The sequence below is a fragment of the Serpula lacrymans genome (assembly GCF_000218685.1).
Source record: "Serpula lacrymans var. lacrymans S7.9 unplaced genomic scaffold SERLAscaffold_11, whole genome shotgun sequence".
NCBI classification, from domain to species: Eukaryota; Fungi; Basidiomycota; class Agaricomycetes; order Boletales; family Serpulaceae; genus Serpula; species Serpula lacrymans.
Window position 1 is genome coordinate 352,105 of NW_006763300.1, and position 19,612 is coordinate 371,716.

General features: G+C 41.4%; 3 protein-coding genes across 3 annotated transcripts; 1 reads left to right on the forward strand and 2 right to left on the reverse strand.

The window, feature by feature from the left end:
• Positions 1-404: 404 nt before the first annotated feature.
• SERLADRAFT_440792 (uncharacterized protein) lies at positions 405-4,349 on the reverse strand (the record flags this gene model as incomplete). The annotated part of the gene is made up of 13 exons (XM_007321271.1): positions 405-616; positions 668-891; positions 947-1,609; positions 1,656-1,834; positions 1,887-2,044; positions 2,096-2,252; positions 2,303-2,508; positions 2,561-2,784; positions 2,834-3,148; positions 3,197-3,273; positions 3,328-3,458; positions 3,517-4,060; positions 4,119-4,349. 13 exons carry the CDS (start codon positions 4,347-4,349, stop codon positions 405-407), a joined length of 3,321 nt encoding a protein of 1,106 aa, XP_007321333.1.
• Positions 4,350-8,518: 4,169 nt separating this feature from the next.
• Positions 8,519-9,181, reverse strand: SERLADRAFT_410164 (uncharacterized protein; the record flags this gene model as incomplete). Its single annotated transcript, XM_007321272.1, has 3 exons — positions 8,519-8,648; positions 8,803-9,098; positions 9,155-9,181. 3 exons carry the CDS (start codon positions 9,179-9,181, stop codon positions 8,519-8,521), a joined length of 453 nt encoding a protein of 150 aa, XP_007321334.1.
• Positions 9,182-13,084: 3,903 nt separating this feature from the next.
• Positions 13,085-16,380, forward strand: SERLADRAFT_410165 (uncharacterized protein; the record flags this gene model as incomplete). Its single annotated transcript, XM_007321273.1, has 12 exons — positions 13,085-13,160; positions 13,378-13,424; positions 13,748-13,921; positions 13,961-14,107; positions 14,197-14,456; positions 14,506-14,762; positions 14,952-15,127; positions 15,151-15,255; positions 15,324-15,338; positions 15,502-16,057; positions 16,124-16,208; positions 16,317-16,380. The coding sequence occupies 12 exons, from the start codon at positions 13,085-13,087 to the stop codon at positions 16,378-16,380; spliced, it is 1,962 nt and encodes a 653-aa protein (XP_007321335.1).
• Positions 16,381-19,612: the final 3,232 nt, after the last annotated feature.

The window sequence follows — 19,612 nt, forward strand, 5'->3', positions numbered from 1 at the left end:
TGGTGGGAAATATCCCACCACATGGTCACCATTGAAAAGATCATTCCCTCAACTCCCTAGGTCATTGCATCGCAGAGGGAGCACAGATGGTGGCGGAATGATCTATCAGAGCTTCATGAATGTCTTACAGAGCATTTCGGGTCAGTGTTGCTTTTGAAAATTCCATATATATATATATATATGCCTAGAACATCGCGCAAGGGGGGCCTTTGAAGCCCCATTTGTATAAACAAGGAACCCCCTTTCAATGCCCTTACGTCAGTGTTCAGGGTCCTGCCTAAGATGGTCAGGCCCATCTGTTTGCTCCTTTTTTCTGGGCAATGGTTATAACATAAACAATAGCTAAATACATCAAAACTTAAAGCCATGTAGGCTAGCTAGCTAAAGCTGCTTTCTACAAGACATCAATTATCCTGAATTAGTTGGTCGGAAAAGCGATCCCTAATAGCAGTATAATGATCCATTTCGGACTGGCTAATGCTCGGAACGAGTTCTTGCAATGCCAAATCAAAATCTTGCTCCGTAACAATGACATCCGTGTCAGAAGACGTGGCATACTCCATCAAGTAATTTTGTAGTAGAAATGGCTGAGCATCTAATGTCTGCCTTGATTGACCTACAATAATCATCAGTCAAATATGATAGATCAAACATTAGGAACCCACACCTATTTTAGCATCAAGATATTCTACTTTTCTTGACATAGCATTCAGCATCGCATCCGAACAAAGCGCGTAGAAGTCAGCGCCTGTGTAATTGAAAGGACATCGGTCGGCCACTGATTGCAAATCCAAGGAAGGATCAAGGCGGAATTTTCGGGTGAGAGCCTGGATGATATCCAACTGCGTATCATGTGATTCGCTAAGACCGAGATATAACAAACGATCAAATCTAGAAGATAGGTTCTTGCGTAAACGTTTGATTAGTGTTATCGGGTGCAACTCACCTGCCAGGCCGAAGCAGAGCAGGATCGAGTAGATCCGGGCGATTAGTTGCTCCAATTACAAAGATATCAGACCCAGCGGGTCCTTGAGACATCCCGTCCAACTCGGCTAAAATTTGACTTACGATACGGTCCATAACACCACCCGAATCGCCAAAATTCCCTCTTTTTGGGGCTACTGAATCGAGTTCGTCAAAAAATATCACGCATGGCTTGGCGTCCCTAGCTTTTTGAAAAACACGACGGACGTTCGCTTCTGATTCCCCGATGTACATGTTTAGCAGTTCAGGACCTTTGACGGAGAAGAAATTCAAGGAGCATGACGTAGCCACCGCCTTCGCTAACAACGTTTTCCCAGTTCCAGGGGGACCATACAACAAAATACCTAAATCAACTGAAATCAAAACACGCAACATGGCAAGCTGAACATAGTTGCCTGAGCGCTTCTTCAAACCATCTGAAAATAATTCCGGATGATGAAGAGGTAGTTGGATAGTATCCAAAATATCATTTTTTATAGATATCAGGCCACCAACGTCGTCCCACGACACATCTGGTATCTTGGGTGTGCCAATATTTTCTGAGTACAACTTTCGTGCCGTTTGAAGTGATGCATCCAGGTCGGCAGTGGTGGTAATCGGAGCCTCACCGAGCGAATGGTACACCCTACATTTAAGGTCAGTGCTGCCACTTGACTAAAAGGGTGATTTACCTTGCGTGACCTAATCGCCTTTCCGACACAACTTCTGTGTATCTGACAAGCGCGTACAGGTCAGAGGCAACGAAAGCAGCTGTTTGTACCGCTAGCCCTGATATATCAACGTCGGGGCCCAACGGCATGCCATCAGTCTGGAATTTTAAAGCTTCATATCTATCCGGTTCGGGTGGAGCCTGTATTCTGGCTCTGCTCAGTGCAAGAAGCGACTAAAGGCTGTTAATGTACCTCGAAAACTATCTCGTGTTTAAAACAAGACAGGATACCAGGAGCAAGCCGCGTGGGTTCGCTGGTAGTTGCGAATACAATGACAGATTGCCCTGATGATTTCCAGCTTTGCTGAAGACTGACGAGATGTTCGTGCAAAGTAGATTCCACAATAATTTCTACAGAAATTTAGATATATAGTTATCATCGAGCATGATGTGTATGCCTACCTTTTGCAGGCTCTCCAGATTGAGTTGCCTTAGTTAAAGCGTCTACGTGGCGTAAAACCAAAATGCAAGGAGCGCAGGAAGCTACCCTCTCCATCCGTGCACTCAAAGTGCCTGCTGTGAGAACATCCGTCTCGCCAACAGTGTCGAAGCAATTGATCTAAAAATGATTTGTTAGCACCAACCAGAGCCCGCTTTATTAGAATCGACCTCATAAAGTTGTAATCCAATTTTTTGAGCAAGCCAAGCTGCAACAGTGAACTTCCCTACACCTCTGTTACCTTTGAGCAGAAAAGAGAGACTAAGCCCGTAGTCAATGGCTTCTCTGATTGTAGACGCATTTGATAATTTTAAAACGTTAGAAGAAGCTCTTGCCGCCCCAGGTAAGAATGGACCAGATTTCGGCCAGCCTAGGTCTTTCATTTGTGAGTGAATGGTATCATATATGTACTGTAAAGATCCCCTCACCACATTTGAAGTAAGGGGTAATGTCAGGTACTTGACTGTGTGCCAGGCCAGCCTGAATGATCCGAGTCTCATTAGCATCTACCCAGCATCCAAGTGCTCCGCTCGCGATTTCCGGATATGTATAGAGTGGGTCAGCCGACCCACTAGTGAACTTGGCGTAATTGATATGGGTGATCACGAAGAATACTAGCTCATTGCCGCGAGGCGCAAAAAATGAATAGAGCCTGTCTGGCAATCATGAGGTCAAAACAGGGTAGTTCCAAAATTACTTACGCCGGATCTGACATTTCGTCTTCACCAAGATTAGACGAGTAGCAAGTGTCGTCCGTGTCGATAGCCACTGCTATTAAATCACCTTGCTTCACCAAATGTCTCGTGCTTTGGAAGTATGTCTTAAGGGCGCGGAGATAGAGAGGCTGATAGTGGTTTCCTGTCGAGAAGAAGGATGAAACCCGTTCTATGGTGATGCTTTCGGCAAATGGGGCATTGAGTGGTGAGTGACTATGGGGGACAGCGCGAACTGCGACCTGGCTAGAAGCATCCAGGCACATATTGTGGAGTAGCAATGGGGACGCGAAGACAAAATCACTATTGAAATATGAGTTACTATTTTATGCAACAGGAACACTTCCTTACGGAGAGGTTACTAAGTCGTCCAGAGCGGAAACACGAACCAATCTAGATCTAGAACAATCCAAGGGATGAATGATTACCTATTAATCAGTCGATGAGTCGCATTGACAGGAAGGTTCTTGACAGAAACGTACCCAATCACCACTGAGTATGCCAAGTTTCCCCAGATCAAGGGTTCGCAGATATATGGAATGCTCATCGTCTGCCAAGAAAATAGGCTGTCTCAAAGGTTTCATACAATAGGTCATATCGGCCAATGGGATATCTTAGAGGAAACATTGATGAGCGCACACAGTCAACAGAAATATAAAATTAGCTCGTACCTTCTGAGGAAATAAATAATGAAGTGGTCGTTGCAGCGTTCACTGTATTTGAGAGAAAACTCTCGCCAATTTCAACCATCTCTTTGTCACAGCCTTCATCATCGCCATGCTGGATTTCTATGGCTCGGCCTTGAGCTGACCCTTCTCCAGGGATATTCGTGAAAGTCACGATATACCGCGTATGATGCTTTCTAGCGAACCCTTGCTGGCACGGCTCTACCATGTCTACGCGATAAGGATAGAACTTCGCCTGGTCATGACCTGTTCCACACTCTCTATCCAAGTTAGAAGTGAAGGTAAAGGTTTGGCCCTCGCGAATGATGAGATCGTCCTGACAAAACCAATCATCAAGAACGTGTCCTTGATTGTGCGCGAGCTTATATGCCTCAATCGTGAGAGCTGTCACAACAACTTCTGCGACAAGTACTGGTTGTGCAGTATATATATGTAATGAGCGTGGACTGTACGCCAGAGACGAGAAAGCTGGAGAAAATATAGCGCCAAATGTATTTATCCAATGAGAGGGGATGACGACGTCAAACACCTGGATAGAGAAAATTTGTGAGTGGCTCTGCGGTCATACAACCGATGAATGAACGGACAGTCTCGTCGTGTCTTGCCCAACACACCACTGATCGCAGTCCCACACGTTGAAGCATATCTATCTGTGGAGCTGATATCGATATAACGATGCGCTCCTCTCCAAGAGTAGACAAGGAATTCCACATAGCTGTGTTCAAAAGAACGGTGTCGAACCCATCTCGTGTGCGGCGGTCGTTTGCGGTAGAGAATGTCGACTCTGCCACATGGATATGGTCAAAGAATAGACTCATATAAGATATATCTGGTGGATATTTTTGCCGATGGACCTGTGTTCAGTCTGAGTGTCTGAGTTTTTCTCTGATGGTGAGTAACTCACTAACTTAGCCTAAGAGGGGCCTCGGCAAAGACCAGGGCGCGGCTAAGTTGTGCCAGCTTTGACGCTCACACTTCACAGTGAGGAGAATTTAATTACTCCGAAATGTTTGTCAAAATGCGTTGGAAAAAATGATATTTGGATCAACATTTGAACTACCTTACATTACAAATTTGCTATGGATATATAATAAATATAATACTTATTTCCTTACGAGTTTCAGCCATGGGTTGAACTAGAAATGTCGAGGGATACAAAAGTAATTGCGAATAATAATAATTTTATTGAACATTTCGGATACATAGCATGACACAATACAAATTACTTATTTCAGGTAACAAAAACAGCTAATTTTGAGTGGTTTCAAGAAAAATAGGTCTTTAGTCAGCTGTGAAATACATTGTCCGATGGTCGCCCACTTGTTGGGCAAGCCATTAATCCTATAACAAATGTGTCAGATGAATAGTAGGAAATGAAATGAAAGAGAGATATTTACACGAGAAAGGGACATAATCACAACTGTATCGGGGGTCATTTTCCAACATGCATACTGACACATGACCCAATCAAGGTCAATTGCTTCGAGTGTAGGATAATAAAACTGAGTGAAACTCAGCCGCTGCCCGAGAGGCTATAGAAACGACTTTATTATTTATCTAAGTGAAACTACAATAGATGTTAGTTTAAGGTGATCTCTAATAAATGTAATGTAACATACCTCAGCCGCTGCCCGAGAGGCTATAGAAACGACTGAGGTATTCCTATACTAAACCCCCTACTACTTATAGTCGGAGGTGCTACTCGCTACAGTATAATGACTCCTAGGAGAACAATGGTTACTCCATGGAGTGGTGGCTATACTCCATGGAGAATAATGGCTGCTTTGGCAGAGACTGAAAATATATTTTATATATCCAGGTACTGGAGGTTTACACCTGTCTCCGGTGGGGTAAAGTAATACCTGGCTATTACCTAGGTGAATTGATGACCAAGCAAGCATACTGCAACTTAATCAAAAGTGCACCTGCAAAATAACATAGTACCCTTGGACTAAATACAACATATTTGGAGGGACCGGTACACCTTTGTTCCCCTGAGTCTTGCAGACATTGTCAGAGCAAACATTGTTTTCGTAGTATTCCCTCCCAGGCTGTTTATACCATTTATCGAGTAGGAGCTTGCATATTCTGATGGCTGGGGGGCAATCAATGTGGGTGTAACAACCAAAGTTTGTATACTCTGGTGCACAACATGAACAAGCAAAGAGTAGTGAGTGGAGGAGAGGATAATCTCCCTTATGATAGGACTGAGTTTGTTGTGGGTAAACAACAGGAGGACTCGCTGAGGAGTTGTTACGATACACAATTTTTAGACCTTTAATTTTCATTCTCCTCTTTAACTTTATCCTGTATTTTTCACACACTGTGCCATGCGGCACTTTCCATTTGTTCAAACTCCACTTTCTCATGCTACGCTGCCTTTATTCTTATTTTAGCTACAAGTCTCTCACGCAGTGGAGCTGGTCACATGGGCTGCACCCTCTGACATTATCAGCCACTGCTTTATCAACTGTATAGTACAACATGTACAAACAACCTGTAGTAGTATATATACCTCAATAGATCCAGGAGACTCCTCAGCGAGTCCTTCTGTTGTATCCTCACAACTAACTTGTTGAAGCCTAAAGGGTAACCACTCCCTCATCATCCTCTCTATAGCTTGTCTGAGTTGTGCGCCAGAGTAACAACATCAGGAAAAACCCTTTGCTATATAGCACTATATAGCCACCACCTATATATATAAACGCATTCATAGAAACTATAGTACTATCAGTGCAATCATAGCTCTTATAGCTCTTATAACACAGTAGTAGGCAAAATTTTAACGAAGGGGAGAAGTATCTATAATTCCCTCAAACTCTGGATTAATCTAATAAACTTGTTTAATAATAGAAAGAGGCCAAAAGTGTTTGGAGTCAAGTATATTATTATAGACAAGATACTATAAGTGCTCTTATAGCCTATAGCAACCTACATAGCTCCTATAGCTGTAAAGGTCATAGTTATAATATAGTTCAAGGTGCTTAAAAGGGCTAATAAATCATCCAGTATTAATTGATTATGTAGCCTGTATTAGTGAAATAGTAGTTTGTATCCCTGATACCCACAAAATAAGAATAATGATTTATCCAAGTATAAGTAGTGACAATGAGTAAAAAAATAATCTAAGTCCGTAAAAGGTCACAATATATAACACCTGTATAATACATTTTATAAGCTCTCATGGTGTAGTGGATAAATGTGATGTGTGGCTGTAGGTTGCTTAGTCACCCAAGAGCTGACTAGCAGATTGAGAGTTCAAATTCTGTCTGTGTTAATTTTTTTCAATCAGCCACACAACAATTTCCAACATCTATAAGAGCATTTATAGAGCTATATGAGGCTCTATAGATGGCAGAGGTTCTATAGCAGGTTTGACCACTATAACAGCTTTATGAGTACTTATAGTGCTATATAGCTACCCCCATTTTTCCTGATGAAACTCTTGGTTGTTACAGGAGTCTCCTGGATATAATGGGTATTTATACTACTACAGTTTGTTTGTACATGTGTACTGTACAGTTGATGAAGGCAGTGGCTGATGATATCATGGGGCACAGCCCATGTGACCAGCTCTACTGCATGAGAGACTTGTATCTAAAAATAAAGGAAAGCAGCACAGCACAAGAAAGTGGAGTTTGAACAAAATGGAAAGTGCTGCATGGCACAATGACAATGTGTGAAAATAAAGAAAGAAAGTTGAAGTGGAGAGTGAAAGTTAAAGTTCCCCTTTAAGGTTCGACTTCTAGGTGAGACCAAGTACCGGAGGTAGTAGTTGAATTTTTGGGCATAGATTGAAAAAGGGAATTAAAAAGGTTGTTGAATCCATGCCTCTAAGTTTTCTAGGAGCCAAGGGATTCTCAGAATAAAAGTCTCAAACAGCATCTCGGGAATTGTCCAGATGGGTTTCTGGTTCCCATGTTCTGTCCTTGTCTCCACAGCCCTTCCATAGGACTAGGAACTCTAATTTTCCACGCTTCAAGCATGCATCCACCACTTGTTCAACTTTGAACTCTTCTTCACCTTCCTGGGTGACTACAACTGGTCCGGGCCAGTCTATGTGCTGTCCCGGCAGCGGCCCTCTGTAGGGTTTCACACAGCTAATATTGACTGTGGGCACTACCCTCATTTGTTTTGGGAGTTCCAGCTCCACCGCATTGAGTTTGACTTCCTTCATCCAGTAAGGACTGCTCCACTTTTTGGTCGGTTTTCTGGACTGCCAACCTTTTAATTTTGAGTGGTCGGTATCTAACCAGACCAGGTTGCCAACCTTGTAACCAGGGGCCTTAGAGTGTCTACACTCTGCCCTGTCTTTCATCTGCTCTGCAGTTTTAAATAATGCCTTGCGTGTTTTGTCTGAAACGGACTTCATGCCTTTGGCTATGTTCTTAGCAGCCTCATTCTCGCTTTTTCCAGGTTCTACAGTCATTCTGGGGAGGTATGACCTTGTAACCTCAAATGGTGCTTTCCCTGTAGCCAATGACTGTGTGATATTATATGAGAACTGGGCTATCTTTAGCCACTTGGCCCAATCTGTCTGCCTGTCATTAATAAATATCCAGAGATACTATTTCAACTCCTGGTTGAGTTTCTCCGTTTTTCCATCAGTCTGCAGATGGAATACCATTAATAATTTAGGTTTAATGCCCAGCATCCGGCATAATTCTTTTGTGAATTTGCTAGTGAATTAAGGTCCCCTATTGGAGATAACTGTTATTGGTAACCCGTAGATGAACCATACAAAATCTATAAATAAGTCTGCTGTACTGGCAGCTGTAATGGTTTATTTGTCATCTACAAGAATGGGATATTCATTATTGTTGAGTGGAAGCTCGATCTTTTCTTTCTGCTTGCTTGGTAGGCTCTCCTTTAGCATAGACCCATCTATATCAGCTATATACAGTTCAGTATTCTGTGATGCTTATTAATTAAGCTGGAAACTTACCAAAATGTCTTTGTGCATACTTGCCCCAAGTCTCTCATATCTTTATGTTTTGCCAGTTGGGTTGTACCTTGCTAAAAAGCTCAAACCTGGCTTTGTTATTTTGCTCATGGTTGCAATTAAAGCACTCTGTTTCAGTAACCAGACACCCAGTTTGAGACCTGGGGTCCATAGACTACTTACAAGGACATGCAAATGGTTTCATTTGTATCTCTATGGGCAGTGAGCACATCTGAAAGTCCTTGACTACTTTTCTACCCTTGATTTCAGCAGCTCTGGGTATCTTGAGTTACTATTTGTCCCGGGTGAGTAAAGGACATCATACTCACTTTTGTCTCACTTTCTCTAATGGCCCATCAATATACCACTCCTCACACTTCACTTTTAGTTCAGCTAGCTCCTCCTCGCTGAGTTCAGTCAACATTGCCTTCAGGACACTCTGCAGTTTACCAATATAATCTGACTGCCCTGGCTTGACTCTGTAAAGGTCCCACATCCTCTTCTCCACCTCCTTCTTCTTCACTATGTTGAGCACTTGGTTCAGACTTAAATACTTTCCATGCCTGGCAACCTTGTGCCTGGGCTTTTTGTTACCACTATGGTTGTACAACCAACTCCTGACCCACTGCAATATTAATTGTAAACATGATGATGTACTTGGACAATTAAGTGTGATCATACCTCTTTCATGTTTGTTAAATCCTTCATGTTGGTTAGTATATGTCCTCCAAAATTTTCCCACTTCAGGCGGCCAAAGTTTTAGGACTCTTAGCTTGATCATAATCTCCAAACCTATGGGGCTAGTAGCTCCCTGGAGCATGGTATACCGTGGTACACTTTCAAGTCAGGTGGGATGTCCCATGAATGCTGGGCTAACCCATGAGTGCTGGGATATCCCAGCAATGATGATTGGGATAACCTGTGAGTGCCAGGATAACCTGTGAGTGCTGGGATATCCCAGATGGATGAATAAGATGATTATGCATATATACAATGCTAAAAGTGGAAATCTCAATATATTGTAGAGCATATGTTTTGAGTAGGTTATCCTATACCTTCTTATAATATCTTGCTTGGGACTAGGCTAACAATTAGATGATAAAAATTTCTTAGATTACTTTTATAGTACCACCTTCATAAGTTTTACTATATATAAAATAAAGAATTAGGCTTACTTATTTTCTGGTACAACCAAATCAATACTGGCTTCAAATATTTAAAGAGGGCTATGAGATGGTTTAGCCTTTGGGGTTAATTTTGTTTGGGAATTTTAGCAAAATGGCTGGTAATAAGAAAAACACTTATTACAGAGTTACAATACTGTTTCAACCTTAGGTTTGTTACAGTGCTGCCACCATAATAAACCAAACCCAATTTCTGCAACAGTCACACCACCTAATTTGGGTGATGAACTAAATGATGTAAAATATTTACTTGAGGTTCTGCCTCACTGTGTATCCCAGCTGAGTCAATAAACCTAAATTCTAGGTTTGGCACACATCTCAGCAACCAGTGAGCATATAAACCTAACAATATATTATATCATACTCAAAACATAGTAAATTTAAGGTCAAAATGATACAGTATATTGATTGACACCCAGATGTCAAACAATGCCTAGTAGCAACTACAAAAATCCAGAATATTGAAACAGATAAATTGTGGAATATATAATATATGGCATTATTTTAAAGTAATATATATATATATATTGGAAAATTGGCCCTAGGATGTTTTTAATCAGAGTTGATAATAGTACATATTGATTTTTAACTAAAATAGAAATAGAGAATAGCTTGTGAAAAAATCATAGCTAGGTTTCACTATATGGCAGCCAAGGATCTGAAAATAACTGTGATTGCAAAGTGTAATAGAATATACAAAAAACCTTAACCAGAGGTCCTTTTTGAGAAGTTGAGAACCATTAAGATAGGCTGACAGTAATATTGTGACAAATATACTTCTTGTGTGTTACATCCTGAAAGAAAAATGAATGACCAACTTTATAAGTCAAATATATTTTTGTGTGGGTGGACATATAACTACAAATAATAATATATAAATTCTTAGATGTGAAAAGTCCCCGTGCACTGTAGTTTATGAAGATGAGTCATTCATTAGATTGGAGAATATAATTGACTGAAACTATACAAATGTTGTGTGATATAATGATAACACTGTGATTACTGGATTACTGGGATGTTTTGACAGTACCTATGGGTTATCCCAGCAATGCCACGGGATGTCCCAACAGTACTACGGGTTATCCCAACAGTACCATGGGTTATCCTGACAGCGCTGTGGGTCATCCCAACAATAACACAGGGAATCCCAATCAGACTCTAGAACAACTCAGTAGAAGCTTCAGGAATCCCACTGGCATACTATGAAGGACAAGAGGAACATCAAAACCCCATAGGAACCAGCAGTACTCTACATTCATAGCTTAGCCTCAAAGCCTTGAAGCAGTGTGCCTATGCAAGACATGATTACTAACAGCTACAAACACCATAAAAAACACCTAGTATATCATCTCAAGAATTGTAACACCAGCTTTTTTACTATACAGGTTGCAATGTTTTCCTCCACAAAGTTACTTCTACCTCTATGATGCATTTTTAGTCTAAACAATGCTTTATGTATAATAACATATGCAGGTGAGTGAAAATATTGCGTGACAATACAATAAACTTAACATCAACATATTACAATATACCTTGGAAATATTGGTTTCCTTGCATGATCTTCAAGGCACCCAAGGAATACAATAATAAGAGAGAATTACAGTAGGTGTATACTGTACTATTTTGACCTAGGTTTATCATGCATCACAACCACTGATAAATACACAAACCTATCATTATAATATATCACACTTAAAACCCCACATATCTAATGTCAAAATAATACAGTATATTATTTACCAAAACTCTTTATACTTTGGGCATATACTCTACTGTACTGTTTCAACCAGGTGTTCAGAGGGGTGTGACATGTGACACTGAACTTCCACCCTGGTATGGTGATTTGTGTGCTGAATAGAAAGTATTCAGATCCATCAAGTCTCCATCCACTAATTAAGAAAATTTGATATTGAGTAAAGTTTTCAAATTGATTATCTGCCATGACTTCTTATATATGGCTGTTTATTCAGCGTTGTAACCCCATGACGAAACATCTTGAGTGTTCATTTTAAGGCCAACATAACTCATAACTGAACACCCAGTTGAAAGGTGCAGTGTTTTTTTTTACACCTAAGTCATAATATAGGTCCCCGCCCTTTGACTGCTCAGCAGACATGCATGTTCCTACAACCAACACTTCTCAGAACATAAGGTCTTGGCAAGAACACAATCTCAGAAAACTCACTATCACACCACATAGATCAGCATTGATTCTGGCATGTACAAATGAGTGTGCTACCTTTTGTAAGCAATGTTATAACATTTTGTTGACAACCCTATATATTCTACAACATAGCAAAACTTGCAAAACTTACTACATTTCTCATACACAAACTCTATAGATCATTTGTAGGCCAAAACACTAATTGTTGATTTCTGAGAAAACCACTTACAAACTTTATAAGCAATGTTATAATATTTTGTTGACAACCCTATAGGCTCTATAACATATCAAAAGTTGCAAAATTTGCTGTATTATTCATATGCAAACTTCATAGGTTACTTGTAGGCCAAAACACCAATAGTTAATTTGTGAGAAAACCACATACAAACATTGTAAGCAACATCATAACATGTTGTTGACAAGCCCATATGCTCTACAATATATTGAGTGTATATATACATAATCATCTTATTCATCTATCTGGGATATCCCAACACTCATGGGTTATCCCAGTCAACATTTTTGGGACATCCCATATGCTCTGGGATATCCCGGACTATGTTCTGGGATATCCCACCTGACTTGAAAGTGTACCATGGTATACCATGCTCCAGGGAGCTACTAGCCCCATAGGTTTGGAGATTATGATCAAGCTAAGAGCCCTAAAATTTTGGCCGCCTGAAGTGAATTTTCCCTGGCTTTATTCCGGGTATCATCAAGTGCACGTCCCCATTGTAAATATTTTGCACCCCAAAACTCTTCCAAGTGTATATTGAGTATTTCAATTTGGGTGTTATTAAACTGTACTGCAGGCATGATTAAATGTGGTACAAGTTAAAAAGTGAGATGCGTGTTTGAAGATGAGCACTATCTTTCTTTTTTCCGTTTGAGTGCAAATTTTCAGTCAATTGAATACCACATTCATCCATTCCAAGCAAATGTTCAGCTCTTCTGTCAGATCTGAGCAATAATATCATCGCCTTAACTCAGGCTCTATACCAAGCCTTTGGCTAAGGCCCAGAATGTGACAGGTGTCTCCCAGCTAATGCCTTCCCTGATATATTGCTTCTATATATGGAAATTTAGTTCTAGGTCCATTGAGTTAATTAGCCTTGTGAGGCCTAGGTGTCATAGATGCTAATGTAAATTAGAAGCATAGGCTCTATATTGATTGCTGCCTTCTGTCAAAAATATCTTGTATAAGCATCTTCAGACTGGAGTCTGGTTTAACAACATCATCTATTCTCCGCAGAATTATTTAGCATGGGCCGCAGCTCCTCCCAATATTTGGATCCAGTTTTACAAAGAGTAGATTGGAAGGAGTTCAAAACAAGCAGAGGTGTGCGTACAAAACAAGCAGAGGTGTGCGTACAAAACAAGCAGAGGTGTGCGTACAAAACAAGCAGAGGTGTGCGTACAAAACAAGCAGAGGTGTGCGTACAAAACAAGCAGAGGTGTGCGTACAAAACAAATAAGTGTGAAAGATCACATATCCCAATTAACTTTGTTAATACCCCGTCAAACTCCTCATAAACATGATATGTTCCCCATCCAAGGCATTGAACATTCTGTCCTTGAGCCATTGCTTATACCTCCAAGGAAGGTAAGTTCATTAAGTAAGCACACCCACCATTGTTAGTCACAAAATGCTTACATGAGATAATGGCTGGATTATTGTTCAGAGTATCTGCGAGTCCTCATGCAGGAAGAGGGGTGGTCCCTGGGAAAGACTTGCAGCCTTTGTTTAGTGAGAGAAGGAACTTGGCAATGCACAGAATGTTTGGTGAAACCAGAAGCATCATTGTGTTGCCATTGATGTTGGTGGAGCCAGTCCTTTTGGGCATGTCACCCATTGTGATTACTTCTTTGTCTTCCCATACTTCTCCTTCCTCATCGTCTGATGGGGCACCTGGAAAATTGCCCCAGGTACTGTCCCCCCAGGAATCACCCTCCGGCGAGTTGTCCTCTGCTAGACTGTGGTTGTCATCACATTCCAGCGCATTTGGTACCCGGCATGGCCCAGATAAATTACTGAGCCAGCTCTATAAAGCCAAGAAGGTTCAAAATGTGTGCCCACCCATTGCGCCACTCTATGAAATGGTGAGCATCCCTGCAGCATGACATGCAATACTCTGGTAGACAGATCCAGTGTGCATCACTTGCCTGTTAAATGGTGTAGCTGTCCCAACGCTGCTTGCTTGGACGTTCAGCTCTTGTCCAATGGGTTGTACCCAGCAAGTTGGGCTGAGGTCTCTAGCATTGTTTGCCCGACTTGCCCTTAGCTGGGTATCAATGTCTCACTTAATTGGAAGCAGAACCCCCTCAGGCAGTATCACTTGAGGATTTTTATCATGGACAGAAACTTGAACGTGTAGCACATGAAGTCAAAAAACCCCCATGATGATGTCCCATTAGCCAATGGCACAGCATTCTTGACAGCAAACCAACCATACATGCAGCACCTCAAAATTGCCAAAGAAAATAAGGTGGAGTCTACTTGTAATGACCACAGAGCTGTAAACCTGGCAAACAAGGACTGGCAGCACCTCATTGCTACCGGGATTGGTGCTACTGCCTGTGCCCAGCATGGAGTATTTTGCTTGGGTGCCATAGTGGATTTTCAGAAAGGTGAACAGTGAGTTACCCACAAATCTGTGATTGTGACAATTGCTCACTCTTCATAGCCAAGTGAACATGGACTATTCCCTGTGTCAGGCCTTGTCTTTATTGGCTGGGATTAACTCAGTCATAGTCCTCTACAATATAATGTGCCAATACAGTAAACACTTCTTGAAGAGGGTTCTTGAAGGTCCTTACCTTCAGGTCTCCAGTGGTGTATCCATATACAAGGGCATTAGATTATTTCATGTGCATGGACATCAAGACATCTGCTTCCCAAGATACGCCCCTAAATTCATCCCCAAGGCCAGGCAGGTTGATGGTGAGATATTAGAAAGACTTTGGGCTCCCCTCAATGAAGTATCTTGAAGCACCTGGGCTATGAGCAAATTCCATAGGCAAAAAAAATTAGACAATCATATGAGTGATTCCAATTGGAAAAACCTTATACAAATGGGTAGGTCCTGGGCTTCAATAACTCACCCATAATTATGACTAAGTGCATACTTAGTCCCAGCACTTTGCAAGAAGTTCAAAAAGGTTCAACAAGGCTTGCCATCAAGCAAGATTGCATTCAAAAACATCAATTCCACTGCAGACTCCAAGGACACAGAGGCCCGGATTGCCCAGGAAAAAAAGGCACAGCAAAACCAGCTGCATAAAGAAGACACCATGAATATATATGAAGTCTCTTTGGCAAAATTACCCAGCAAAGCAAAAATTCAGCTGCATTTATTGCAACAGGAAACAAGAAATGGAGTGGTTTAAGAAACTGCTGCTTAGTTATCAGTGGGTCTGAAGTTGGAAGAGACTCAGTAAGTCCCTTGGCCCTGGGATCCCGGGAATATATGCCTTTTAAATACTGATTAACTCTACCTAACAGGATACAGCTGCAAATGTATGCAAAACAAATTAACAAAAAGGCCACAACCACAGAAAAACTGGAGTTAGAGGAAAGGCAATAACGCCTGCTCTCCCACATAGATGCTTTCAACCTCAAGGTTGAAAGGTATCTAGGCAATATTGATGTTGCTGAGTTTCTTGAGGAGGTCCCCGGGTAGCCAAACTCCAACGAAGACAACAATGCAAAAGACATAAATCTGTTTGACCTCTCGGGTTCCTTTGATGGCGGTAATGAGCCTATTGAGAGGAGAAAATTGGTGTTACCCTCTAACTTAGGAAAAGGCACTTGCAAAATTGAAGGCCTACACCATCTAGTAAGCCAGGAGCTTACACTCCGGGAAGGTCAGGCCAACTACACCTTGCATCAGATATGTATCCTACTGGGTCAAAAGTTTTTTTTGTTCAGGATGAAGGTGAGAGCGGCCTGGGGCTCTCTCTCAGAAAAAAAGTTGAAGGCTTGGGCAGAGGTTACCCACATGGAAGCCAACATCAAAGTCCACTCAGCCATATATAAGAGAGCCCAGCATGTAACCATATCTCTGGGGTGCTGGGCAGAAATATTTAAAAAATATCAAGAGCTCAAACCAGACTACCTCAGAATAAGTACTCAGCTTATGAATCCCAATGCAACTGGACTCCACAACACTGCATTGCCATGGTTTTGGAGCATGGATTTGAAGGGTGACACCTCCCAACAGACCTGTATATTTGAATGTATGTGCTCCAGCCCAGTCACAGTTTCACAGTGTCAAATAGCTAATATTTAATCATAAAATACAGCTTACCAGGTTCACTGGCTAAGAGCAAAGGCCATGTACAATAGGTGGATAGAAGAAGACATTCTGGTGTGCCTCAAGGTGAAGCGGTCAGTTCAGTATTTTCAACATCAAGCTAAGCATTAGAAGGGTTTTCAAGATGCCAATGAAATGGAGGCTAAACCCGGTCATGTAGCATATGCAGAGAGGCAAATTAGGATGTGGAACCAGTTCTCAGAACAGGCAGAGGATTTATTCCAGAGGCTAGGCATAGTGGTTTGAGAAAACTGGAATAGTGGATCACAATTTAATAAAAACCTGGGGTCCATTATACTATGTAATAGTAGTCCAGTATTTCCAGGCGCTGAAGTAATCTAGAGTTCCCGGGCTTTGTACTAAATCAATGTTCCTAGACTTTGTAACAATTCATTACTGCCCAGGCTTTGTAGTAATATAAGATTCCCAGGCTTCTACTCGCTCCCAGTATCCAACTGCAGGGTGCCCGTGTTTTGCCCTTTTAATTGAGCAAGCTACTACAAATAGCTACAAACTTGCAGCAGTTATGTACCCAGATCAAGACAGTTTAGCTGCTATTCCACATCTATAACTGCATAACATAATCATGTGAAGGTACTGATCATCCCGGGGTCTCCACCCCACATATTGTATGTATATACTCCCTCATGTAATATGCAAAACATATTCTCTCACCACTGCAGGACAAAACCCCATGATTCAGCAACTCTCCACTGTAACAACCAAGAGTTTGTTACTCTGGTGCACAACTAGAACCAACTATAGAGATAAATGATGAGGGAGTGGTTACCTTTTAGGCTTCAACAAGTTAGTTGTGAGGATACAACAGGAGGACTCACTGAGGAGTCTCCTTGATCTATTGGGGTTTATATACTACTACAGGTTTGTTTGTACATATGTACTATACAGTTGATGAAGGCAGTAGCTGATGATGTCAGAGGGTGTAGCCCGTGTGACTAGCTCCACTACGTGAGAGACTTGTATCTAAAATAGAAAGAAAGGCAGTGTAGCACAAGAAAGTGGAGTTTGAACAAAAGGGAAAGTGCCGCATGGCACGGAGTGTGAAAACTACAGTAAAAGGTTAAAGAGGAGAATAAAAATTAAAGGTCCGAAAATGTGTTATTGTAACATCCACTAAATGCGGCAATATTCCCACTATCAAACTTGAAGTGAAAACCTGCCCCGGTGAGCTCCAGAATGGCTTCATTGTAGTCTCTTATGCTTGCCAATATATCATATCACTCTGCTTTGGAGAGACAATCTCGGTGTACTGGTATCTCCCGGTTACTGATGATAGAAAGTGCATTGAAGACTGAGCTCCATGTCTTTAGTACTGTCATTCATCCATATGGTCCTCAACTTGTACCAGCACCTCCCGGGCCAACTCATAAAGTGTAGGGTGAGCTACACACAAGATTGCACTCATGAGGGCCCTGGTCTCCACAAAGGATTGCAACCACAGTTCACCGGTGCCCGGGGCTGTAGATTTGTGCAAGGACCGGGAAGCTTGTGGAGCCTCTCCAGTTTTCTGTGGTGGAACTTTTATTAATCGTAATGTATAGATTATAACTCAATAAAACAAACTTCATGACCAAGTTGCAACCACGCCAGGGATAAATCTATCAACCCACAAGGAATAGCTGACATTTTGTGGGATTTTTGTAATATTTGGAAGATAGATTGACACCGGCTCTTTGAGGGCTTCTTGGAGTATTTGCTTTCCATATTTTGCTTGAGATGCTGTAGACTATCACACATGCTTTGCTAAATATATTAGCTTAATATAAGTATTTTGCTTGACCATGTAAATATATTTGATGATGCCAATATCTTTTGCAGGTCAATATTCCTCAGATATACTCTGTTTGAGCTTGTTGTTCTGGCCATTATTACAAGGGCCCACCTAATAAGTCTAATTGAAACTCAGCCGCTGCCCAAGAGGCTATAGAAACAACTTTATTATTTCCCTAAGTGAAACTACAATAGATGTTAGTTTAAGGTGATCTCTAATAAATGCAATGTAACATACCTCAGCCACTGCCTGAGAGGCTATAGAAACAACCGAGGTATTCCTATACTAAACCCCCTACTACTTATAGTTGGAGGTCATACTCGCTACAGTACAATGACCACTAGGAGTACAATGGCTGCTTTAGCAGAGACCGGGTTTATCCGGTTTTGTCACCACCTGCTCTGCATACAATGTCACATCCCATTGGATATTCACTACCTGGGTATTCATCAGTAACATCTTTCATGCAATACAAATGACTTACTCCTTGTGAGGTATGCAATCACTAACACCCTGGCTGCTCTCTCACATTTGCTAACAAATGTTCCTGGGAGTTTTGCATTCCAATCCCACTGGGATCCCAGCTCTGGCTGGAGGAGGTTGGGCCCCTCAGTATGCATGTGAATCAATGCTTGCTGGAAGTGAAATAGCACACACTGTGCTGCAAGTTCTGTAAACAGCAATTTCCAGCTTGAAGGAATATCAGAGGGAATAGATGGCTCAGGGGTCTGAGGACTTATGGCATTGCTGTAGACAACAAAAATATATGTGGGTTCTCTAATAAATGATTACTGGTCAGTACATGTTAGTTTTGGTGATTCTGCACCTAGTTGTGCTACCTCTATATTTTCATTTCTTTCTTTATCTATTGCTCTACCATTCAGTATTGATTGTGTTCTCTATTATTCCGCCTTTGTGGCTCCTTTGTTTACCTTTGTTTACAAAACATCGGACAGTACTGCAGAGTCCAATGCTTCCTATTCTCTAGTTACTCACATTGGACTCTAGGTACTGTATACCTGTCATACTCTCTAATAATATAGTTACTCACATTGGACTCTAGTTTCCAGTCCCTGATTGCTCTCAGCAAGTGGCTAGACACTTCCTTCAAGCTTTGTTCTTAATAGTACATTATATACATTGTCATTATATAATACAGCATTTCAGAAACACATTGTTCAAGCATATCCATGAATCTATAATTTAAGCGCTATGGCCTTAGAGAGCCTCCTGGCATAAGACACCATCGGATTTGGAAGTTATTGTTACGATACACAATTTTCGGACCTTTAATTTTCATTCTCCTCTTTAACCTTTTTCTGTAGTTTTCACACATTGTGCCATGCGGCACTTTCCCTTCTGTTCAAACTCCTCTTTCTCGCGCTGCGCTGCCTTTATTCTTATTTAGCTACAAGTCTCTCACACAGTGGAGCTGGTCACACGGGCTGCACCCTCTGACATCATCAGCCACTGCTTTTATCAACTGTACAGTACATAAGTACAAACACTCTGTATTAGTATATATACCTCAATAGATCCAGGAGACTCCTCAGCAAGTCCTCCTGTTGTATCCTCACAACTAACTTGTTGAAACCTAAAGGGTAAACACTCCCTCTTCATTATCTTTTGGCTTGTCTGAGTTGTGCGCCAGAGTAACTAACTCTTGGTTGTTACACTATATAGACA